The following is a 27,385-nucleotide window of genomic DNA, read 5'->3' as shown; positions in this document are numbered from 1 at the left end:
TGAAATTATAAGTCACAAGACTCCTCCGCCTGTTGTTTCTTCTAAAGCAGATAATTACTATTAGATAAAGGAGCCTACAGCAATAAACATCAGGGGCGAGTGTTTCCTTCTCTTCTGAACTCAATCAGGCTGATCCAAGTCCAGAAATGCCTTTGAAGTGAAAGAGACCTTCATGTGCTGATCAATCCTTGCAGGGATAAAGAGCAAGAAAAACTGGTTCTTGCACTTTAATATTCTGCCAGGCAATGCATTCAACTCAATGCAGAACAAAAAGGTTTCCTCTGTTACAAATTGAGTGATTTTGTACTTGGGTATTGCTTGCTTCAATTACCTTAGCGGGGACCTATTGATTCCAGAACACGGTAACTTCTACCTCAGTACATATTTCCATTAGGTTAAACTAACAATGAGGCAGCAATAACTGTAAATTCATACTGTCCCTGGGTCTCATGCTTTGGGTCAATTTAAGTGGAAGCCCACATGTGATTCTCTTAATACAAATGATCAATATTGTATTAATGTGATGAATATTAAGTATCTCTTTGTAACATTTCTATGTTACCAAAACCTTTGAAGATTTAAAATATTCTAAAAACCAGTAGTGTATTCCAAAACCCCACTGAAAAGGCTGAAATACCTGAGAACCCAAAAAATGTATCCCTCATGTCTGGCTGTTTAGTGGCACAGCAAAATTTGTCATCAAGACTTCTAATTTGTCCAGTGTTTTTCTCCATACACTCTCATAATTATCTCAGTCAAATCTTTTCTACTTAAGTGTCTACCATAAACTCTTTTCTCTCCAATCGTAAAGCTGTAGAGAGTGTATTCTAAAAGCCAGCAATATGAACCTATTTTATGTCCCATTATGTTTTAAGAGACTGTTAAAATAGGAAAACAGGCATTTTATAAAGTAGTTTCTTTTTATTATTTTGGTCACAAAAAATATTCAATACAATCGAATTAAACAGTTTGTTGACTTATAATTTATTATAGTAGCATAAATAAGGACAAAAATCCCTGTAATATTATAGATACGGTACCAACTGCAGTTGATTGCCACATAGAAAGAAGAGGTAAAAAATTTAACTATAAAGTTAATCAGCAAGATAAAAAGAAACGAGTACAAATAGCAGAGAACAACAGTTTCGAAATTATGGCACATAGAGACTACAAAAAAATATGTCAATCTGTTTTAAATATTCAATACCTTATTTATGTTAATGTATGATTACTTATTATATAATTTAGGTTGAAGAAAAGTTGGAGGAAGAACATATAACTTATTGGTAGAATTAAAAAGTTATAGTTAGAACACAGATATCTCCCTATTCTTTTTTCTCTTTTTTTTGAGACGGAGCTTCACTCTTGTTACCCAGGCTGGAGTGCAGTGGCACAATCTTGGCTCACCGCAACCTCTGCCTCCTGGGTTCAAGCAATTCTCCTGCCTCAGCCTCCCTAGTAGCTGGGACTACAGGCATGCGCCACCACGCTCAGCTAATTTTTATATTTTTAGTAGAGATGGGGTTTCACCATGTTGACCAAGATGGTCTCGATCTCTTGACCTCCTGATCCACCGGCCTCGGCCTCCCAAAGTGCTGGGATGATATGTGTGAGCCACCGCACCCAGCCTGATATCTCCCTATTCTTTTCTACAAGAGCACCCATGATTCACATCCTGCTGCTATGTGAAACAGGCTGAAGCAGGACACTATGAGTGTCCAAATGTCTGCAGACTAATTTCACATGAGCGTACCTTCATTATTTTCAGACATTGTTACCATCTTAATTTAAATGGCTCAACTGCAATAAACATTATATTTAATTGGCAAATTGTTGCAGTGTCATTCTATTTTAAAATTGCTTCCTTTGTGAATAATAATCTTTAATAATGATAACAGAATGGCTTAAGACAGTTTACTCTACCTCTTTGCATTCTAGGTAACAAACCGAAGTGCAAATGCTCATCATTAAATTTTACCTTCTGCAATCCACTTGTAAATGCACCACACAAATGCATACACATACACTCACGCCCATACAAAAATTAGACTTTATACAGTATGCACCTAACCAACTGCAATCCACTTGTAAATGCACCACACAAATGCATACACATACACTCACGCCCATACAAAAATTAGACTTTATACAGTATCTTCAGTTGAGAAAGTAACTGTAATGCAAAGAGGTACTTCCTGCATGCAATTCATCCTTAATAAGTTTAAAAAGGCCCTCTCTGCATGTACAAATGCATAGGACCACAAATTTAAAAGGCCAGTCTCCTATTGATGTAATGGCCATACATTCCTTGAACACTTATATGGTTAACCCTAAATTTGATTGGAAACTGTGTCAAATGTCTGTGAGCTATATTGTGATCTATCTGCTGCTTTTACACCATCATAAATTGTGTTTCAACAAATGTAATAATGGCCTAAATTTTATTTCCGCTCATGTTCACTAGATTGTCACTTTCCCTGATTGGCAATAGTATTTCTTCTTGATGCCTTATTAAATAGTACTGAATTGTCTAATTTTCTCGGATTTCAATCCTGAGGTATACATTTCCATTTTCTTTGTTGATCTAGCACAGGCTCAGGTGATTTCTATATAATGCATCCAATTAGTTCAAGCAAGGCAAATGAAATCACATATATACGAATCTCCACATGATTAACTATAAACAGTAACAAGATACATATCTACACTCTTTGCTTGAGTCCATTCAAGTGCAAACTGAAGAAAAAGAATTTTTTGTTCTTCTTTTCATACTCCTGAGTATGGCAATATCTGATTCTGTTTCTCCACAGTAATTGATAAGATTGCAAAACCTCTCTCACATCCCTCCTTTATTCCATATTGAGAGCTTGATTTTTGTCATTCGTTTGCAAAGCAGTTTGATTCCTTTTTGCAGAGATCTCATTTTAAAGCCATTGTTTTTTGTTTTCTTCAAAATCAAAGCTTCATTTTAATGAGTTAGTGATCCTGCCCCTTGGGAATCGATTTCTTTTTACACAAGACAAATCCAGGTCTATTAGGATCCAACATATTGAGTTGGAACATTTCATGTATTTCACTTACGAGCACATACATTCATTTTACACGATTCCTCAATGTGGCCAGAGGGGTTCGTGGTCTGCACTGTATCCACCTATAAAAAATACAAAAATATATGTCTGCTTTACAGGGATGTGAGTAGGGTTTTGCCAGCCTAGTTCCAAAGTTTGGACTGCACATCTTGGCTGATAGTATTCTTTCCTTCTTTAAGATGTATTTGCAGTAGCCATAACCTCTTTCAGAAGTCATAGAGACATAACAGTCCTCACTGCAATTAACAACCCTAGGGCATCTGAATCAATACAGCTGGCTAATCTCAAGGATGCTGTCTCTGACAAGAGATGTTTGCATGGTATAAGAAACATTGCATTTAGTGTGTTTCAGAGTTCAATGTTTTCTTTCTTTTTCTTTTTTTTTCTTTTTCTTTTGAGACGGAGTTTTGCTCTTGTTGCCCAGGCTGGAGTGCAACGCCTTGATCTCAGCTCACTGAAAACTGCCTCCCAGATTCAAGCAATTTTCCTGCCACGGCCTTCCAAGTAGCTGGGATTACAAGCATGAGCCACCACGCCCAGCTAATTTTGTATTTTTAGAAGAGGTGAGGTTTCTCCATGTTGGTCAGGCTGGTCTCGAACTTCTGACCTCAGGTGAAGCTCCCGCCTAGGCCTCCCAAAGTGTGGGATTATAGGGTTGAGCCACCGTGCCCTGCTGAGTTCAGACTTTTCAAGGCTATGAAATGTGAAAACAAGAGAGGCTGGGTGGGTGGGTGTTGTTTGCTTTGTTTATATTACAAAAACAAATAAGAATGAAATGGTAACTTTGCTGTCACTGCTTTTACAACTTGCACACACATCCCTAAGATCTCAGAGATGTGAGCTTGATCTGAATGTTCACACTCTTCCAAGTAGCTCTAGTCTCTTAATGCAATCATTAAACAGCTCACTTTCTCTATAGAAATCAGGGCAATGCATATGCTACCAAAAAATGGCCTGCTGATCTCTGGTCAAGGATGAATTACTCCTCTCTTCAAAGTCATGACTATAAAAGGGCAATGCTTCCCAACTTTGTTTCTAGTTTGAACAAATAAAAGTGATGATAGAAACTCCTTCAAAATATTTTGGTGCTAATGTCAGTTTTAAATAGTGTTAAATATTTCTCTGAACTTGAGCCTGACCAACAGGCCAATTTTTACTTTCAGTGCCAAACAGTACACAAAGTGCCGTTTTCCAGTTTAATGGTGGTGCAACTGATGTTAGTAAAATCTTAGTAAGTCTGAATATTGCCCAAAAAAATCACTTTCATGGAGTAAACATGGTACATTTCACTATTCCAAGTAGTTATTTTTAAGAGTTAGAAGAAATTTTAAGAGTTAGAAGAGAAATATGCCACCTAATTTCCAATGTAACAATGCATCAGCACACTAGAGTCAAAGAAAGAAGTTAATGACTTATTTCACTGAATGTTGAACCAACTTATTTGTGAAAGTAAACGATGTAATAAAACAAGTAATGACTAACTTTAAAATTAATTGTTTAAAGAACAGAAAATGCATTGAAATACTCTGACAGTATATTATCAGTGTTAGCTGCATAAATTTAAGCAGCATTAAAATGTCTTAATTTTAACATTTAAGTTGTATCTTCTAGAAATAAAAATAATATCTTTCTGTTTCTCTAGCAGCTTTAAAAATTAATATATTTTGGGATATTCCAGTTAATTACATAAAGCACAACACATTTACCAAGGTATCTATGATAAGAGAATTTTGTGACTTAAATTGTAAGTTTAAGATAGTTTATTTTCTTTTACACAAGCCATATCAGTGTACATTTAACTTTAAAATTCCTTATACACAGATGAAAGCTACATATTTCAAAGTTTCTGATATTGCGTGTTATTTACTAACCAACTGCAACCATATTAACGCAATGTATACCAGGACTACATTAGATTTTCCTACTGTGCACTCCTCCTATACATGATATGTTTCCATAGCAGTTATCAATTATTTAACTATTTTTGTGAAGTTATTAATTTAATTAGCACATTCTATACAAGGGTACAATGTGGTCTATGAAGGCAAATGTTCTTTCTGTTTCTTTTAAGTGTCGGCACATGGCTGGTCTGCCCTGAAAATTGGATTGATGAATAAATGCATATTTGGAAATAACCTATTAAGGAAATCATATTACTTGTTATATCATAGAATCACATATCTAATTTTAGTACTTTAAAATCATATGGTTATCTTTGACTTTCTATTGTTTGTCATATTTTAGATTACGGAATACACCTCTTTAAAACTATAGTAAATGCTCTTTATTTTACCGGCATCCCAGTTTGCCCTTTTTTCCCCATCTCTCTCTTAAATTTAGACTAATAATCTAAAATTTCATTAAGCTTCTCCTGTTAATTTTTCTAATATACTAGTAATTTTCTTCTTTTCTTAAGGGAAAGATACTATGTAAAGTTTTCTGCAAGACTTTTAATAAATGAATAAGTAAAACAATTTTTTAAAAAATAGAAAATTATATAGGTGTCAAATGTTTTAAATTTTATTTTCAGGAACTGACTTACACTTTTAATTTATAAGCATCCCCAGGAATCTAATGCACTTATATAGTATATTAATCATACTGCCATGCAGCATACTGAAGTCAACTTATTAAAATGTTATTGAGGAACAGAAAGAAACTCTTGCATTTCATAGGTTAACTACATAAGAGCAGGCTTCTATTTTTGTGGTTTATGCTATGATGTGCTGAACAAATGCTACCATGTATAAACACTCACCTGTCACTAAAGCCACAATAAATAGATTCATTTCTTACAATTAAAGATTAATGTTTAGAAATAGAAAGTGTATATCTAAAATCACTTACTGAATTTATACACAACTACTAAGGAATCACCATCGTGAAAACTGTCTGCAGTGAGGGTCAGAGTAGAAATGAATGTTACCAGTATGTGCTGGTTTTGATTTGAATCAGCTAATTAAAATGGCCCTGGAAGCAATTTTCAGATCACAGACACCAAGGAGATAGGCTCTAGTAAATCAGACCAAACCAATCTTTCAGTCAGTTCCAATTCAGCTGAAGTTGTATAGACACAGCCTTTGTCTTCGCCTTTCAACCTTTCTCCTGGATTTGTTCTATCACCCAGGCAACAAGTCACACACACACACACACACACACACACACTCTCTCTCTCTCTCTCTCTCTCTCTCTCTCTCTCTCTCTCTCTCTCTCTCATGGAGATGAAGCCACGTTATTCCTTGAGCGCTTTCTACTAAGTTATCTCTGTATCTCACTCAGATTATTCCATTTCCTAACCCAGAGACTAAATTAAGCTGGGAACTTTACTAAAAAAAAATTAGTAAAATGTTAACTCATATAAAAGCTGTATTTTTTATCTTCTCTAGGCCTCCCTGGACAACGATAGGTAACTAGTGCTAGGAGGAGGAAACTGAATTATGCAAAGAATCAGAAAAGGACTCAGACCTGGGTACAAGAACACAATGAACACCCACACATGGGAATAAACCTGTCCTTTATGATTCCAAAAATCTTCAAAACCACAAACAGGGAAATATATATATTTTAAAAGAAACAGATGTCTATTTTTCTTCTTATTTTTATTAGGTATGCTTCCATACTAAATCATGCACTATGTAATTGGTGTATGTTAAGTACAAGTATCGTTGAATGTGTTTGCATATAATTGGCAATATGTAAAATGATTCTATGAATATTCATTATCTTTTTCCTTGTCTCATGTTCAAATCTAGGGAAAAATAAAAGGTATAGTATAAAACTCAGAGTGCGGCCCATAACCCAGAAAACCAATTTGATGTTAGTTTCCACTGTCTACAAACAGGAAGTTGGTGTTAATTTTTAAAGTATAAATGTATAATAGAGGAGGGTCGGGCGTGGTGGCTCACGCCTGTAATCCAAGCACTTTGGAGGCCAAGGTGGGCGGATCACCTGAGGTCAGGAGTTCAAAACCAGCCTGACCAACATGGTGAAACCCCGTCTTTAAAAAAAAAATGTATAATAGAGGAGCTGAACCACTGGTTAAGAATAACCAATGTTATTATTAACATTGAAAAGCTTATCGAGGTTTTTTTTAATACTAGAAAATCATTTGAAATGAAAAACAGGACATATCGCGCACATGGGATTTAGGAAAGTAAAGGACTATCAGAAGGACAATTCTGGGTGGTATTTTGGTATTTTACTTTCTTCTGAATTATACAAATAATGTATCAAAAACCACGAATAATAAGAATTATTAATTACTGTGTAAGCTGTATAGATGTTGATAGGACTCAAGGAACACCACCCCAAAATATGGTACCTCGGCATTTAAGAAAACAGCAGGAGTAGGAAAGCCCACTCTCACCTTCCCCTTGCCCTTCTCCCTTGAAGCAGGTCATCAGACCCTCATTTGAGAGGTACCCTCCACATACCCAGAGGAAAGGAACATCCTTATCTCTGAAGACACAGCGCCACATAGAAGAATCTGAACAAATAGGCCATGCTAAGTTCCCCCTAGTTTATAGCCATTAAATCACACCTCCTTTGTCCATTCATACTTTTCTACAACTACCTATCTCTTCGTCAAACCCAAGCAAAAAAATATATGTTTACGGCCAGGCGCGATGGCTCACGCCAGTAATCTACGCACTTTTGGAGGCTGAGGTGCACAGGTCACAAGGTCAAGAGTTTAAGAACAGCCTGACTAACGTGGTCAAATCCCATTTCTACTAAAATTACAAAAATTAGCTGGGCGTAGGGGCACACACCTGTAATCCCACCTACTCAGGAGGCTAAGGCAAGAGAATCCCTTGAACCTGGGAGATGGAGGTTGCAGTAAGCTGAGATCTCGCCACCGCACTCCAGCCTGTGTGACAGAGCAAGACTCCATCTCAAAATATGTATATATGTATATATATAAATAATATGTATATATATATAATATGTATATATATATAATATGTATATATAATATGTATATATATATAATATGTATATATGTAATATGTATATATATATAAAAAATATGTATATATATATATTTTAATATATAAATTTGCATGCTTTGCTGTTATTATCAGCTGAGGTGGGGAGTTCAAGACCAGCCTGACCAACATAGAGAAATCCCATCTCTACTAAAAAATATAAAATTAGCTGGGTGTGGTAGTGCATGCTTGTAATCCCAGTTACTCGGGAGGCTGAGGCAGGAGAATGGCTTGAATTGGGCAGGTGGAGAAATAAGTAAACATAAATGTATATGCTTAGCAATGGCTAAAGAAAAGAAATATTTTCTCTTCTGCAACGTTTATTACAAGATTGCATTTAACTATCTAATTTAACCTCAAAAAGTCATTGTAAAGTAGAAATAATAGTTTTGCTCATTTTACACTTGGAACAGAAGCTCAGAGAGTTTAATCTTCTTATATAAAATCACACAGGTAAGTGGTAGAATTAGTGCTCAAATCAAATAGGTTCCCCTTGCACTATGTTTCCTCACATTTATTTTTTTAAATCCAAGTTAAAATCTTTTAAAAATAGCAGTTATCACTGCAGATATCTCCATTTTTGTCATGGTTTAAGAAAAAATAACCAAACTTATACAAGTTTCCTAAACTAACATAAATGAAAGTGTTAAGAAGCTAGGTTCTAGAAATTTCAGTATATATCATACGCTATCATGATTATTTAAATTCACAAATATATGAAGATTCTATAATTATTTAAATAGATGCATATATAAGAAGCAACTTCTACATACCTGAAAGTTGTCTAAATTGCAACAAGAAAAAGAACAAATTAAAAGATGCATTTTATCCAAAGAAATCTATACCCATTTACATGTGTATAGTATACACACACACACACACACACACAAAGGCCATTAGCACCGTTTGAAATATATTCTTAAAAAGAAGTATTTCAGACGGCGAGTCAACCACTGATTAGCTACATAAGAAAAGGAGACAGAAGATATTATATGAATTCCTCATCATAGATACGCGGCCCTGACTTCAGAGTATAAATGATTTGGAAACTAACAAAAGAATGCCTCGGGTTGGATAGCCAAGCAATCAATGTTTACTGACTGACTGTTAAAATCATGGAATCTCAGCATTCATTAGAAAGAATACCATAGGTTATGTATCAGTTCAGTCCCGTAAGAAGCATAAAAGAAATACAAAGCACCATGAAGCACAGTCCTGGGTCTGAGGAAACTTTTATTCATCTTTTGAAATGGTAAAACTATTTCCCGTAATTTTACTTTCTTGGCTCTTACCAAGATTACAATCTGCTTATATGTACAAAGTTGACAGGAAGATACAAGGTGAGGTCAGAACAGTGCGAGGATTTAGTTTCCCTGCCTAAACCAGAGATTTCCTTAATTCCACCCAACTCTGTCATGAGCTGTTGTTCCTATTTTCTCTGCTTAGCTTAAGCCTACATATAGTAGGGTCGAGTGTGATAAGAAAAAACAAACAAACAAACATAACAAAACTGTCCTGAACATCCTCAATTAGGTGTACACACACAAATTAATTCAATAACTATCAAAAGACAGAGTATTCCACTAAAACAACTATTTGTCAAGAAAACGCTAATGTAATTAAGTATTTAAAGACTGGTGCTCTAGGAGCCTGTTCTTCAATGTTAAATCATGTTTCTCTTGGTCCATATTTTATAAAAACACCTATTTGATTTGTTTCTTTGTTTTTTTTTTTTGGTTTTTTTTTTTTAAAGACGGAGTCTTGCTCTGTCACCCAGGCTGGAGTGCAGTGGCGAGATCTTGGCTCACTGCAACTTCTGCCTCCTGGATTCAAGTGATTCTCTGCCTCGGCCTCCAGGGTAGCTAGGTTTACAGGGATGTGCCATCATGCCCAGCTAATTTTTGTATCTTTAGTAGAGATGGGGTTTTGCCATGTTGGCCAGGCTTGTCTCAAACTCCTGATCTCAAGTGATCTGCCCACCTCCACCTCCCAAAGCGCTAGGATTACAGGCGTGAGCCACCGCGCCTGGCCAGAAAAACAATTATTTTAAAGAAACACCCTTTCTAAATCAGGGAAGGATGGAGATTACTAGAATAGACCATACCACTATGTACTATGTAAGTAAATATTAAAATGGATCCCAGCTTCAGAGTTCTAATTACATTTGGCCGAAGTTAAGAGTTAATAATGCATTTCCATTCTGAAGGCTCATAATACAAATGGAAAATGGCTGGGTTCAGTGGCTCACACCTGTAATCCCAGCACTTTGGCTGAGATGGGCAGATCACCTGAGGTCAGAAGTCGAGACCAGCCTGACCAACATGGAAAAACCCTCTCTCTACTGAAAAATACATACAAAATTAGCAGGACATGATGGCACATGCCTGTAATCCCAGCTACTTGAGAGGCTGAGGCAGGAGAACCACTTGAACCCGGGAAGTGGAGGTTGCGGTGAGCCGAGATCATGCCATTGCACTCCGGCCTGGGAAGCAAGAGCAAAACTCCATCTCAAAAAAAAAAGAAAAAGTAAAATGATAGAAACGTAAACTATCATCATTATCTTCTTCACGCCATAATACTGGCTACTTTGGAAACCAAAAGCAATATAGGCCAGTATTCACGTGCCAAGGCTGCCTGAGAGGAACAGAGACTAGATGCTAATGAGAAGATGAAGTGAATAGCAGGTTTGGCTGTCCTTAAATGACATTGAAATTGCAATCATGTACCTGAAAAATTGAGAGCTACTTGGGGAGCCTTGAACACCCACAGAGTACAGTAGAAAGCACAAAGTATTTCCAGGTGATGGATAAACTCACTAACAGTTTGATCTACTAACAAGCAAATTAAGTAAATGTCCAAGGAATTACTTGAGACTTGAATTTGTACATGTGAAATAGGACAAAATTAGAATTTCCAAAGTTTCCTGTTTATGAAAAATATGTTAAAAATCAAAGAATTGGCACAGTGATTATATATATATCCCTTTGGTTAATAACAGATGAGTTTATAAGTTGAATATAATGCTCTTTTAATATGATTTGTGGTTTACCAGCTTCAAAAGTCTATGCTTTCTGACCGTTAGAAAGTTCTAGAAATGTTTTCAGAAATACTTTTCATAAACAGTAAGACATTGATTTAAGGATTCATATGAACATATTCAAATATTGATTTTAGTACACAGAAAGACATTACATTACTATCTAATGTAGAAATACAATTTCAGCAATAAGAAGGCCAAGGGCCAGGCCCGATGGCTCATGCCTGTAATCCCAGCACTTTGGGAGGTGGAGGCAAGCAGATTGTCTGAGTGCAGGAGTTCAAGACCAGCCTGGGCAACATGACAAAACCCCATCTCTATTGAAAATAACAAAAAAAAAAAAACCCCAAAAAACAGTTGGGCGTGGTGGTGAGCACCTGTAATAATCCCAGCTACTCAGGAGGCTGAGGCTGGAGAATTGCTTCAACCAGGAGGTAGAGGTTGCAATGAGCAGAGGTTGCACCACTGTACTCCAGTCTGGGCAACAGAGGGAGAGTCTGTTGCCAGAAACAAATAAACAAACAAAGAAGGAGGCCATTTGGAATCATTCTCTACTAGATTATTCAGTTTACTAGTGATAATGCTGAAATCCAGAGAGGTGACAGACATGCTCAATATAACATTGCAGACCCCAGATAAAACTCAAATGTATTCATTCTCAGTTCAGTTGTTTCCACTTAAATTATAAGAATTATATGACAAATACATTGAAGATTTGGGGATGAGATTATTTAAATGAAGACTAAGTATCTCTAATTCCAGTATAACCCAGTTGTGAAATGCAGGAAAGATAAATAAGTTACATCAGCATCCTTTGAATTGATAGCAAATTTTGCATTAATGTCAGTTGGTTCGTAAAAAAGAATAAATGGCAATGCAAAAATCTCAGCAAAATGTGTTAAGTATTAAAACAATATTCTTTGTAGTAAAGTTTCTGTGTGATGTGAGATGAACTTGCAGAATCTCCTTTTATTTTTGAAGAGTTTGAAAAAAATCATAAAAAATAAAAGTTACTTTAAGTCAAGCTGTGTCATAGCTTCTTTTAAATTTTCGTGGGATGGTTCCAATCAATAACATATAATTTTAATATGCATACTGTATGAAAAGCACTGAAAATCTTACACTTCAAAGTAGGTCATAAGTCTTAAAATGCTTAATTACAAGGCAATATGGTATTTCTCAACAGAAAAAAAAAAGATTATTTGCTTTTATTTTGCTCTTTTGTCTTAAAAGTGCAGTGTGATGTATTACTTTAATTAAAGTCTACCAAATTATAATAAGGATTTCATGTGCTGCAAATAATTGGCTTTTTGTTCTCTGCTCACTTTTTGTTAATGGAAGCAGATTTTGTTTTTTTATAATACTTGGTATAGGATACCAGAACACTACAGGGAAGAAAGGCAAATGAGGTGGCTAATGAAGTGACCTTTGGCATTTTGGACTGGAAATAAAATGAAGCCTGCACAAATGCAATGAAAAAGTCAGTGTTTCCAAAGGGTTAAAAGGATAAACCATATTATGGCTGAGAGCCAAACTATACAAGAATCCTACCATATATAAAAATGACAATTCTATTAAATGAAAAGCTGATAGCCCCTAAAATTAAGTAAAAGATACAAGTAGATACAGATTTTTTAAATGTATACTAGAATGAATCAATTGTTTTACATAAAAGATTTAAGTTTTAATTTAGATAACAGTTACACTACCAGGTACCTCTATAATAATAGGCAAATATAGCACACAAGTGAGCAGAGAATTAATCAATGTAACATACTAAATGAAAGTTGTTTCAGAAAGTAGCAGTACTAACATAATTACTCTTACTAAAGGTGAGTGAGAACAAATTTTAATTAAAATATGAAAGTATTTACATGACACTGGTATTTCTAACAGTAATATAATAAAAACTGAGAATGACCTCCCAACCTGAAATCAGTCCACTGATTATGGAATCTGAAAGTCAGAAATTAAGAGTGACTCCCATGTAGAGTGATTCTAAAGCACTTTACATAATATTCATAGGACAGAAATGATAATCAGCAATGCTTTTTGTTAAAAATAAAATTATGTGATCACCACTCATTTACTACTGTCTTAAAAGAAGCATAAATCTATATATTACAGGATTCCTGAAATGTTTGAGCTTCTAATTCATCCTCTGATTTACTTTTTTAAAAATTTCTGCTGCTATTCTCGGCATCAAAATATTTTAAGAGTTTCAATTAGTGATAGTAACATTCTACTGAGAGTTTATGAGAATTTATGAGGTCTCAGGCTGATGCACAAGGTCACTAGGAAGTAAATACTATCCAGTAACCACATTTAACAAAGAAGGAACTCAGGAACTGAGAAATTAACTTGTCCCAAATCACAGATCTAAAAAAAAAAAAAAAACAGCCCAGCAGTATTGGAATTTTAAGCACAGGAAGTCTCACCCTAGACTTTGTTCTCTTAAGTAAACTGCACTCTGCTGCCTCTCCAATTAGCGATTACATTGTTCTTAAAAGCAAGTCTTGTCAAACTTGCTATAGCTTTTCAAATGTACCTCAACAACATTTTTCAGGTAGGGAATATTATTGGGATTTTTGATATATCCATAAAAAATAGTATCTAACCTTATGTTCTTAATTGTAACTCTCTCTCCTACTTAGACACACACACACACCCCACACCACGTATCAAAATAATAATCATATTTCTGAAGAACAACCAAAATGTGTACCTAATGATATATGGTGTTAAGCCTGTAGGTTTTCCTCATTTCTTAAAGGCATGACTTTGTTGTGAAATCTTATAACCTCAAAATGTGCCAAACTAAAAATTAAGCCAAGGAAATGATAGTCTTTCCAACTCGTGATACATTTTTTCTATAATTCTCCCATTGGTTGTCTCTGAAAAAACACTCTTAGGAAGGAGTGTTCCTCAGTGAGTGCCCATACATATTTTGAGCAGATATACTTGATTTACTTCATTTGTTTCAAGCCAAACAGTGAAAGCGAATCTTTGACAAAACTGTCATCTTTAAAACACGGTGATATTTCATTTTCCCCTTCTGCACTATTTAGATTGCTTCGAACTGAAATGCTTCCAGCAGCTTCTATGTCCAATTTTTCAAAGCTGTCACTTCCTAGCAAATCTGCTTAAGCAAAATACTTATGTTTTTAGAAAACAGAACAAACATACATTATAGAATACATTCCATTCTTCTTTGCAGATCAGTCTCATTCAAGAATGGGAACTTGGAAGAACATGTGGAAATAACTTAGAAGATGACTATGATGGATTGGTTTTAAGTCAATGAATCTGGTACACCTCTGATTAGTTTCCAAAGATACACTTGGACTTAGTTCAATATAGTTTTTCACACAATAATCATATCAAAATGTTATTTTCAATGCATTCACCAAAGGTCATAAAATTTAAAAGAACACATCCACAGGAAAATGGGACAATGAAAGATGACCATAGTTACTCTTCCTTAGTTCATGTCTATAGCAACTATTATAATGTACTTGTCATCATGCTATGTCTCAGAGGGAAATGAAAAATGGCCAAGCGTTACACTTGTAGACCTCTGGCCTTTCTGAAATGTGGGCATCATAACTCATTTTTTAAAAAATTTTTTTTTGAGATGGAGTCTTGCGCTATCGCCCAGGCTGGAGTGCAGTGGGGTGATCTCGGCTCACTGCAACCTCCGCCTCCCGGGTTCAAGTGATTCACCTGCCTCAGGCTCCCAAGCAGCTAAGATTATAGGTGCACACCACCACATCTGGCTAATTTTTGTATTTTTAGTAGAGATGGGGTTTCACCATGTTGGTCTCGAACTCCTGATATCGTAATCTGCCCCCCTCGCCTCCCAAAGTGCTGGGATTATAGGCGTGACCCACTACACCCAGCCAATAACTCATATTTTATAATAGCTGAATGAGAGAAAACACAACAGAAGCAAAATTCAAAATAATGATTACAATAATCAATTGAATAAAAGGAAACAAAACTTGTCATACTTAAGCAACTTCCAAATGTAGGAATAAATATGTTTTGAGAAAGGTTCAGTGATGCTGTCTTGAAATATTACTCAATATCCTTAGCATAGAGTATATTTTCTGAATACACACAGACACGCACACACACTCCAAGTTGTATATATTTAGATATACAGTATTTATCATAGGAGGAACTTATTACCCACTATGCATGATTAAATAATGCTGGCTGAAATTGATCTTTTCAAAATTATGCATTAAAAATTACCTAAAACTTACAATTCCTTCCATTACTTTAAAAACCCAGTCATGTCTCAGCAAAAGCCAGGACTGCTTATGGTGTACAATCTGAAACCCAATTCTCTCTCGGCACTTTAACACTAGATCTGTCACCCTTTAACACCACAAAATCAATACCCTGGAATGTCATGGTTCTCTGATGGCCCACAAAGTCAAGGCATGATCAATTTCAACTTCCTTACTAGACAGAAATAGACTTAGATAAATAAAAGATTTCATTCAAGTTAAATTCAATAAAACAAAAGAATAAAGGTAGAAGGAGTCAAAGTTGTTAGAATTCAGTCCAATAAATTTACACTTAAGGCTAAATCAATTTTTTAAACTAACAAAAATTGCACACCTACTCAAAAGGTATGTATTATAACTTTTAAAAAGCATACAAATTACTCCAATCCACAGATTAAGAAATACTATCAATTTAGGTATGTCTGTTTCCTTCATTATATTTGGTAATAAACAGGAGAAGGATGGCATCTGAGTTCTATACTATGTATCCCCAGAACATAAGAGCAAAATTTTATATTTCTTGTTATAAACTGTATATCCAATATGTAGAACAGTCCCTGATGCAGAGTAAGCCCTAAATAAATATCTGATTACTCTATAAAAAGTATTGCATACATTAAACATATCTGGTACATAAATTCTGTGAGAGCAAAGGCTCACTCCTTCTTGTTCACCGCAATACCCCTGGCTTCTGTAGTGCCTAGCACATTAGTAGCACTCAATAAACATCTGCTGATTTGAATAAACAGATGATTCTGTGGAATTTAATTGACAGATTGCAAGAATTTTTTCCGTAATAAACACTTTATACACCAGCGGTTTTGTTTTGTTTCTAAATTTTGACAAACATAAACACAAAGGCTTATTAGTAATGCTTTAAAAAGCCAGGCCTAACAGTTAGGAGGCATGGAGTGTGGTTTTGGTTCACTAACTTGCTGTGTAACTTTGCCTCTCCACGTCTCTCCAGTTTCATCTATAAAATGCAAAGGAAGAGTACAGAGAGAACGAGATGGTTCTCAAGTATCCTCTTGGGAATATGTAGGTATATACCCTCTTGGTTGTGTGTAGTGACAGGGATTCAGAAGAAATCAATGAAAGGGACTCTAGAGGTCAGATAAAAGTGGGAAAGGAATCCTATTAAGAGAGTTAAAAGAAATTGAAATCACTAAATTGAGCAAAGAAAATGCTGAAAAAGCTAAGTGAAGCAAACCAGCATGGGACAACTTAGAAGCATGTGGTACCAAGACCTCAGTTCCTACTTCCAGTCCCACTAAGGGAAATATGGGATGGCCCATTACTTTGTCTTCCAATGTAATAACAATTAAAAAGAAAAATATTCACACTCCCATCTAGCTTGACCCTAGCGGAAGCTGTGTGACATAATTCTGACCGATAAGATACACGGAAAAGTCTTTGGGAAGGAAATCTCTCCCAGAATAGAAAGACAATGGCATGAAGGGAAGTTTTTCCTTGTCTTTCTCCCCACCTGAAACATGGACTTAATGGCTGGAGAGATGGGAACCCTCTGGAGAATATGGGAAAGAAAATAAAATATTCAGGATGGTGGGCAGGAGGAAAGCAGCACCATGGTTCTTCAGTCAAGTTGCTGATGACTTCTAGAGTCTTGTATAAGGAAAACATAAACCCCTCATTCCATTATGGTTAATCTGTTACTTGCAGCTGAGTGCATTCCTAAGCAATACAGTTCTAAAAAAGAAAAAGAAAAAGAAAAACAGATAAAAGAATTAGCCACAAAAAGAGAAGAGAAGAAGAACATAATGTATGATTATGAGGGATCCATGATGCTACTAACAGACACTAAATACAGGGCTGTAAGTGTTTTCATCTGATATCATGTTCCACATACTTTTATATTGCTGACACCTTGCAGAATGGAGACTGCTTTCAAGTGTAAACACTCTGAACTATGAATCAGAAGACACGGGTTTCACTTCTGACTCTTCCACTTAAAAACACACTCAACTTTTTGCAGGAATTTCTTCAATATCAAATAGAAAGTAGGCCGGGAGTGGTGGCTCATGACTGTAATCCCAACACTTTGGGAGGCCAGCTGGGAGATCAGGAGTTTGAGACCAGACTGGCCAAAATGGTGAAACTCCACCTCTACACAAATACAAAAATTAGCTGGGTGCGGTGGCACATGCCTATAGTCCCAGCTACTTGGGGGGTTGAGGCTTGAGAATCACTTAAACCTGGGAGGCAGAGGTTGCAGGGAGCTGAGATTGTGCTGCTGCACTCAAGCCTGGGCAACAGAGTGAGACTTGGTCTAAAAAGAAAAGGACTAAATAAACAAACAAATAAATAATTAATTAGAAAGTATAGCATTTATTTGATAAAGGAATTGTTAATAATATAATGCATGTAAAAATACTTTTAAAAAATTTACAGCCCTTTACTAATAGCTGTGTATGTGGGATGACATAAGTAAAATACTTAGTATTTAAATTTTAAATACTAAGTATTTTATATAAGTAAAATACTAAGCACACAGTGAGTGCTTATTTATCATGACCACTGTTAATATACAAAGATACCTGTCCATAGTTCCTTGAGAAAATCCCTGCCTTTGCTAGAGACTGAGTCCTTCAGAGGGCACATTCCTGCCTCATGACTCTTCCCTCCTAGGCATAGTAGACGGAATGAAGAATTAACTTTTAATCCAAGCAGAGTCAGAGTTTCTCTCCCTGGCATTTGAAATATTCACTCAAATACAGTAGCCGTTTTGTAGGCAAACAGGCAAATTCCGGAACTATGAAGTTATAAGCCATGGTTTACCTCTAGAGAAGAAAAAGATAACAGAAGGGGGAAGAAGGGAGAGAGAATAAACATGATGGTCTTGAATTTCCAATCCATTTCTGAAGATCGGGGCCCAAGTATGACCGACTGTAGCATAATATATCTTTCGCTAATTTCTCTTGTGGGAAACCAAAGTGTTAAAACTAAGTATATTCATTTTAGTGTTGGCGTTGAAACATGTTATCAAGTTGTTTATACAAAATCTGAACCTATCACAGTGTATAAGAAAAGGTGACCCATGGCTGAGCACAGTGGCTCAGGCCTGTAATCTCAGCACTTTGGGAGGCCGAGGCAGGCCCATCACCTGAGGTCAGGAGTTTGAGATCTGCCTGGCCAACGTGGTGAAACCCCATCTCTACTAAAAGCGGGCCCTTGTGATCACAGCCACTCGGGAGGCTGAGGGATGAGAATCGCTTGAACCCTGGAGGCAGAGGTTGCAATAAGCTGAGATCACACCAATGCACTCCACCCTGGGTGACAGAGCAAAACTCCATCTCAAAAACAAAAAGAAAAGGCTATCCATATTCCCTTCTGTTTCTATCATTTTCTGTAACCTCTATGATTTTATGATAAAATTTACTAAAGCATTTTATGAAATAAAAAGACATTTACAACTAATAACAGAGGATAATTTCCTATTTATTTACAATTACCCATGTCTGCAATCATGAAAGAAAATATTAGATAAGTTAAAATCTTAAAGTTACAAAATATTTCCTGGATGTTCAATGTAAGAGTCTCCTTGCAAAACAAAATAAGTGAAAATCACATTTATATATAAAACTGTGTACTTTTCTCTTCTGTGAGCAGCAAAGATCCCCAGGAAGAAAATAGATTTAAGGTGCCAAGGAAATAGAACTGACCAACTTCTAACCGCCCCCGCCCCCCATGAGTGTCTATTGAATGCGAAAAACCTCTGACCGCATGATGGTACCCAGATCCTAGAATCAAATTATGGCTTTTCTGAAGGTGGGCACAGCCAAATTGCTGAATGCTTTTGGATAGAGTCCCAGATCCAAGGCCTTATGTTTATAGTCTTGTTTTGTTTTGTTGACAATGAAGTACAACTTCTGAGTTTCCCTATAATCCTAATTTAACAACAGTCATTTGTCAGATCTAGAACTGGTTCAAATATGGTTCTTTTTCCATAGCTAGGGCAAAATTATGAATTTGTTCAAATCAGAAACACAAGTTGAAAATAAGAAACTTGAAAGAATATTTCCATCTGGCGACAATAACTAGATAAAATAACACGTTATCTCCTATTTACAAGACTCAGGTAACCTACTTTGTCAAGGAAATGTTAGCTCCCAACAGAAATAAGTTTAAGATGTGACCTTCCCTGAACTGAGAAGACCTAATCCAGTGTTCACACTTTAAATTGTCACCGCTCAGATCTAAAGTGTCTGCTCACTTGTGGTGTTCTGTGGTAGAAAAAGAAATAGTTGTACAAAGTAAGCTTACATCTTGCATAATTTCTTTCATAATAAATCATCTAGTGCATATGATTGTTTTTTAAAAAGACAAATGAAAGTCTTGTTTTCTGCTTCAAAATGAGGTTCTTGTGTAACTTCAGCTATAACAAATGGAATATGGTAAAAATTATTAATGACCCTTTTATTCAATTTTCCAGTTTTTTAATGGGAAAGCTGCATTTCATTCCTATATACTTAATAGGAATTTTGGCACGCTTCCAGCTTATAATCATCTAGAAGCACATATTATAACTTTAATTATAATTTCTAAGCTAGAAGAGTAGTTAGCATGATGTAGTCATTCAATTACTGTTACTGCAGTGAATGATTCTATAAAGGCAGGAGAGTACAAGTTATCACCCAGTGAGCACGCGATTCCCACCTGAGTTTCATATTTCTCTTTCTATTTACTTCACCCCGAACAGTTTCCATAACAAACACATTGGGTAATAGAGCCAAGACACTCAAGCTATTTCTTATTGTTTAGAAGCAGGAAGTCATAAACCATTACAAACCACATTCCCATAACTAAGGAAATCTGCCAAAATACATGAAAGCGATAATTATTTATTTCTTGGAGGAAAAGAAAACCTGATGGACTATTTCAAGTGAGGACAACTGGAACTGGGTACATTAGCAGCACCGGTGGAATCTACTTTTAGAACAGATATTACTTGTTTGAAAACAGAGTATGAAATGATGTTAATTGGCAAGTGGAGGAAGCTGTTCATGGCCCTCTAATCAGAGCGTGGTGTACTTGAATCATCCGCCCTTTCATTTTTCAACTCAGGATACCCACCGAGCCTGTTCCAGTGGCCATTATGAGTACACCACTCTTAATAAACTCAATGGGTGTTTTGCAAGCACAAAGCCTGCGGGATTGGCCACTTCAGGCTAAATTTTAGCTGCATAATCAAGAATGTAGCTGAAAACGCCAATTAATGGTGCAAAGAACAAATGATCAATCTTTAGCTATACAAAAACCGTCTATGGACTAAAAACATCACCTCTGAAATCTATTCCTGACTTTGCAGGATGGCGCAACAGAATATTAACAATAAAGCTATCTGAATAAATTCCTGCTGAAAAGTAAAAGCTGATGAACAGAGTAAACTCTTAGCTTAAGAGAATTACGTAGACAAACGTAAGGTGAAAAAAAGTCCTTATATACACAAGTAATCTCATTTTCTGTTATTTACACCATAAAGCAAACAAAGCTCACAACAGGATGGATCTTAATGCATTAAGATCCTCAAAATAGTATAGACGATATATAAATGGATGCTAACATGCATGATAAAGAGTGTATCTTAAAACAGAAACACCTCAAAGTTAAGAATTAAGTATTAACAATAAACACAATTAAACAGAAGATACATGCATAGAGAAATCTCATCTTGAGGCTCGACCTAGGAAGGCAAATCTTAAAGCCAAATTGAGGCTTATCAGATAAATATATGCATGCCAGGCAAGCAGTGAGAAAAGCTAGGGAAGAATACCAACACAGATGGGAACGAGATAGCTGACTTGCAGGAAACCATGCGGAGTGACAGCTCTGCAGTGTCTCCACACCTGATCTGGCAGCAGGGCCTAAGGGGGCTGCGGTGCAGCCAAGTCAGCAGGAGCCGGAGGCAGATGTGGCTCTGCACTAGCTGCGTGCAGGAAGTCCTGGTGCCTACAATCCTGCAACTCTGCAAGTGGTTTCTCAAAATCATAAAAACTCACGACTCAACTCATCTATACTTAACTAGATCCAAACTATACTTCTACGTTGGAGAAACTTATCAGAAAGGAAATGTCTGCCAATAATTGCTAGGAAAACATTTCTTTGACCCTGATCCATGTTCCTCACTAGAGTCAATTATTTTAAATAGTGTATGGAAGTGGAAACACAATCATCGCTAATCTATATTAGATTGCCTCGGCTGTAAAAACTGTAACATTTTAAAGCCACCTGAAACTATCTCCTAAACTTGATTTCATCCTCAATAACTCCATGTAAGAAATTTAGCTTAAAATTATGCTTTATTTCAAATTATTTTTCACCACAAATAGCAACATCTGTTGGTCCTTACTTTTTGTGTAGCTTAACACAATTCTCTCTAAGGAAGGTTTCCAGCTGATTTTAAAGATATATAGGACAGCAAGATAATAATTGAAATTTAAAAATCAAATCATAGATACAAAAGAAAATGACCTGGACACTGGCATCTGGCTAAATAAGTTCACTGGTGATATAAACAGCAAGATAGTGTTTTTAAAGTAATCTTATCTTACTTGAAAATCTCTGCTCTAAAACTTTCACACAGTTAGATATTTATTAAGTCCAATTGCCTGCTTTAGTAGGACTGAATTACAGGGGGTTAATCTCAGATTCAGGCCAACTGAGGTCTTCCTGTTCCTATCTCCTTTGCAAACTGAGCTTACTAGGGAAGCTGAAAAGGAACCAAATGCTTCACAGCTGAGGCTATCCACTTGACTTTCTTTCTACTGGTGACATAAATTTCAGCCACTCTTAAAAGTTCTGACATTTCCAGTAAAAAGCAAGTGAAAGTTTGAGATGTAAGCATACTACCTGAAATAGCCAATAAGCTTAGCAAATGTGTATTTGATTGTTGAATTAAACAATAAATCAGGAGATCAAATAAGATACAACCGCTAGATCTTTAAAGCTTCATCAATTGATTGATCCATAGCATTAGATTTATTGTCATGGCAGCTATAAATTTATGTAAAGAACATTTTATATAAAAAAGTAAATTTTAAAAATTAATCTGTTGAATTTTTCTGAGTGTCAGATTTTTAAGGTAAAATAACTGTTAAAATTATTAAACAACATTTTCAAACAAAGCAGACATAAATATCATGTTCAACTGATAAAACTGTAATAATGAAGGTAGGAGGTAAGTCAGACAAATTGCAGTCTGGCCAGATCCTTTAATGGTTTTAATGCAACTGGGCTTGAATTTTCCTTTCTATTCATGTTTGTCTTAGAAGATAAGCAGTACAAAGAAGATTTTTTTTTTCTGAAAAATTTAATTCTCAGATTTCTTATTCAGTGTTCTAACTTGCAAGGTATGCACCACATTCTGCCTTACAAGTAAGATCTGATTTTGCTATTTTACTTAAATTCTAAAACACTTTTTCCACTCAGTAGCTCTGGGAGACTATGAGTTTCCTTACTGTTGGCAGAGCTACTAAAGATTCCTAGCCCAAATGAAAGGAAGATTTTCATCAGAGTCCAGGTTTTTAAACAAACCTTCACAGTTCTTGTTACCGTCTCCGTCCTCTCTTAAAAATGTACCTTGAACTTCTGCTAGCGAAACTCAGATTGGTTGAAATACACAACAGACATACCCTGTGCTGTGAAGTTGCCCCTTCACTGATTTCTCAGAGGCAAGTTTACCACTTGATGAATCATTAGCATCACTTCCTGTGGCACTGAAGTTTTCCCTAGGGGTTCCTACTAACTAAGGACTAATCATTGGTGGTGTTATTCAGTTCTTGAGTTCCGATCAGATCATAGATTAAAATGCATGACTTCAGACTGCTAATTCTTACCTGACAACATATTGAACAAAGATTCCATATTTAGGAAATACATTTTATCTTTCCTTTTCACTATTCCATACCCTGCTATTGTATCATTAAATGTGCAACCATGCTGAGTTGAGGTATTCAGAGAAAAGATACAAAGACTTCAGTGGCCACAAGTTATTACTATGGGAATGTGTAATGGCTGTTATTTACAGCCCACTAGTGGTTTAAGAACTTAACGTGACATTAGAAAAAAAAGTATCAGATGTAGGTTTATACCAATGGATCAAACTCATTCAACAAATATTTGAGATGAGTAATAATTTTGATATTATATTTATATCTTTCAAAACTGTAAGCAAATCTTTTAAAACCATTTTGATGGATACTACATTTTATCTATCTGCTTGAAACTTGAAAAAATACAATGATTAATTCCAAAATATTGCAATTTGAAGAGACTGTGATAAAAATGAAGTAACTATAATACAAATGAATCAGAAAATCCTTTTTTGGCAATTTTCTATCTAAATAATGTCTAAAATATAGAAGATATTTTGTTCTTGCTTTTTAAAAATATAAATGGGACATTGTTTTACTGACACAGATACACACTATAAATACATATACGCTGGAGATTTTATATAATACAGCACTTCTACAAATAACACATTGTTATATGATGCCTATAGATACACCAGTATCTCAGTTAAATGGGTTTGAAAATCTGTGTTTCCTTCCACCCCTTAGTGCAGTTATCTTAAGATTAAATTGTAGATCATGTATCATTGTCATTTAGCACATCAGAAGTCGTGTTAGGTCACTTCTCAAGTGAGTTCGTACAAAAGAAAAAAAATAGTATAGAGGCTTGAATTTTGGTTGCATATTTTATTCAAAAATATTGTTTTTACATGGAGTCTTCCTGTGATGCTCAGGTTGGTCTCAAAACTCCTGGGCTCAAGGAATCCTCTTGCCTCAGCCTCCTAAGTAGCTGGATTTCCAGCATGCACCACCCTGCTTGGAGGAGCTGCATATCTTAAAACTGTATACAAACATTCTCTTAAATTTATATTCATCATAATACTAGACCTCACTTATAACACAGTGACATTTTACAATTAGAGAGGACTTTTCATTAGAATTCATTTCTTTGTTTTTTTTCCAACATATAATGGGAGTGATCTGTCTGGCCCAGAGTCCCCAGCCACTCTTCCTGTGACGTCTTCTCTAAGCCCACTAGTGTCTCTTACCAGGCGTCATTTGGTTCTCTTCTCTGTCTTGAGGGAATTTGGCTCCTCCCTGCTCCCTCTCAATTATAAATATGCAGGTTAGATAATTGACCCACCCTTTGACTGATGCATTGCCTAAACAGAACAGACTGCCTTCTAGTAAACCTCTAATGACAGGTGGGAGGAGGAAGTACCAATTAATCAACCTGAATATCTAAAGTCATTATTGCCTCAAATCCCTTCGAGCCTTCTTCAATTCTCTCAACTATTAAAACAGCTCTCCCCTCTGCCCACCTGCACACTTCATGCTCTTATCAGAGAACACAGTAAATACAGAGGCACATATGCATACTTAAAACTTGCATTTCCTTTTACATCATAGGTTTTACAATTAGATCCTCAAATGTAAATAGCTGAAAAGCCTAGAAAATTCCATTAGAAAATAAATCTTAAAAAGAACTTATTCCCTTGGCCCATAGAGTATCTGTCTACTCCAATGTCTCTGCTAAAAGTAGTGGAATTAGATCCCCATGAAAGCACAAAATCAGTAAGAGCAGACCTTTCCACGGGAGGTTCTAATGCTACTAAGGGTACTAGGGCCTAAACAAACAAAAAACACCAAAATACTAAAACATATCTTCCAGAATATTAAAGAAAAATCCTTGTGGGGGCAACTTATAACCTCTATTCCAGGTAACAAGGCCATGAACATTAAGCCTAAGGCCACCAGATGCCATTGATGTCTTTTTTGCCCTTGGATTTTAGGTGGCAAAATATAATTTGAAGTTTTTTCAAGTCAGGTATCTAATATCATAACTTTATCTTTCTAGGTAGTTTTCAGGAACAATGAGACACCCTAACTCACACGTGCTACATTCCTTTCTTTCTTACAGAATCCATGAAAAGTGTCTAAAGTCCTCTCTCTCTTTCCCTTAAGTAACCACCTTAATTGCAAAGGACATTTCCCAAGCAGACCACATATGCAAGAATACAGATAAGAAAAAGGACCAAACATTCAATCAGGTCAATTGTGTGCATTAAGTGGAATTAGACTTAGGTCTTCATCTCGTATACCAATTAAAAGAAAAAGAGCTAGTGAAACCTAAGGCTGGTATCTCAAAGTTAACACAGTGCATCTGCAAACTTCGTTTCTTTCAATGTCATATAAAGATTTAACAGTGACATTTATTTTCACAGTAACATTTACTATTATCTTTGGATAATCTTTATTTAACAGTAACATTCATTATTATATTTGGATAATCTTCAGTCAAGTATTGACTAGGTACTTTTGCATAAATAAACATCTTGGGATAATTAATAAACTATAAACAGTTCATAAAACTATATTCCTGAACCACTACTTAAAGTTAGATAGAAGGATGGCTCATTGATGCTCATGGAAATTAACTATATGGTAAAGTACCCACTAAGCATACATTTAATCATTTGTCTGGTTAAATGCATTGTACCTTGATCTGATTTCTTACAGAATAGATGAAGACTCATGATTATTACAAATACTACATTTGCTGAGTCAGCACCATCCGACGTCCATGAAGTATGTGTAACTTTATGAATTCAGATAAGGATTCTCTCCTAGACGTATGTATTTTCCTTACATTTGGGTATCACTTACTACTGATATCAAAATATGTATGTCTTACCAATGCTTGAAAGATTAGGATCTTTCAAATCCTAACTGGCTGCTTTAGCAAAGTTGAGTAGGAAAGTAAGTATATTTGGAACAATCTTGGATTAAATGAAAAGAAACAAGCTCCGAGTGAGGATTTAGACATCAGTAAATTATGTGAGATTTCCTGCATACATTTGGTAGCACCTCTTTTAGTTATTCAGTGCTCTTTTTAGCTTGTTTCTCAGTTTCATTTTCATTCCAAATAGTAAAGGTTACACAGTGAATTAATGTTTAAAATGTGTAAATATATCAAAATGCAAGCAAGTATTTATAGTAAAGTAAGAAGAAACGGAAGACGATAACAAACGACCAGGATGTGAACAGTGTAATCTTCCTTTTTCTCTTTCCAAATGGTAGCTTAAGATATTGAGACCCTATTTCATCATTAATGAAAAGGGATTTGAGAAATACTGAGATCAAAAACAAAACTGATCCTGAAATCCCAGGCTAACAGAGCACTCTGGGATTATATTTCCTACTTCTGACTAGACAGCTATACCCATGAGGTAACAGCTGAACCTAGTGAAACACTGATTTACTGACTTGGTAATGAATGTACCTCAATGTTGAGAAGTTTCTAAGCCTCCATGTTTATCTTACATATGGGTAGATGATTTTATACAGCCAATTTAAGAGAGCTGCTGATATTCAAAATAATTTCCCCTGAATTGTTTAGATAGAGATCACTGTGGTGAATCATCTACCAAAAATCTTAACTCTAGTTAGACTTTATACTAATATATTTCTAAGAAATCTTACTCATTGACTAATCAACATACACTCAGAATAAGGAAATAAAGATTTTAAAATAATATGGCCATTTTAGGCTAAATATATTGATAGATTGAATTTTTTGAGATGGAGTTTCGCGGCTGTCCTCCAGGCTAGAGTGCAATGCACGATCTCGGTTCACTACAATCTCTGCCTCCCAGGTTCAAGCAATTCTCCTGCCTCAGCCTCCTGAGTAGCTGGGATTACAGGTGTGTGCCACCAGGCCTGGCTAATTTTGTGTTTTTAGTAGAGATGGGGTTTTACCATGTTGGCCAGGCTGGTCTTGAACTCATGACCTCAGGCGAACCGCCTGCCTCGGCCTCTCAAAGTGCTGGGATTACAGCTGTAAGCCACCACCCCGGCCTAGGCTAGATATATTTATATTTAAATTGCTGTTTGCCATCTACCTTTGCCCATCTCATGGAGTGACTAATCAAGTTTGGGACATTCTGAC

The 27,385-nt window shown here is 35.8% G+C and overlaps 1 protein-coding gene across 7 annotated transcripts in view; it reads right to left on the bottom strand.

The window, feature by feature from the left end:
- The window catches only part of PCDH7 (protocadherin 7), a 421,284-nt gene that overhangs the window by 350,618 nt on the left and 43,281 nt on the right, over window positions 1-27,385 (bottom strand). Inside the window, exon 2 of one of the 7 annotated variants that reach the window (XM_012458223.3) lies at window positions 2,087-3,151. The exons of the other annotated variants lie outside the window; for them this stretch is intronic. Within the exon in view, the coding sequence (XP_012313646.1) occupies window positions 3,074-3,151 (78 nt within the window). The 3' untranslated portion in view covers window positions 2,087-3,073. Of the gene's footprint in view, window positions 1-2,086; window positions 3,152-27,385 lie in introns of those variants that run through there. 7 annotated transcript variants of the gene reach the window in all.

This window comes from Aotus nancymaae, unplaced genomic scaffold (assembly GCF_030222135.1).
Source record: "Aotus nancymaae isolate 86718 unplaced genomic scaffold, 86718_ANA_hifiasm-v0.15.2.pri h1tg000006l, whole genome shotgun sequence".
NCBI lineage: Eukaryota > Metazoa > Chordata > Mammalia > Primates > Aotidae > Aotus > Aotus nancymaae.
Note: the sequence above shows the minus strand (reverse complement) of the source record. Positions and strands in the feature narration are given on the sequence as shown.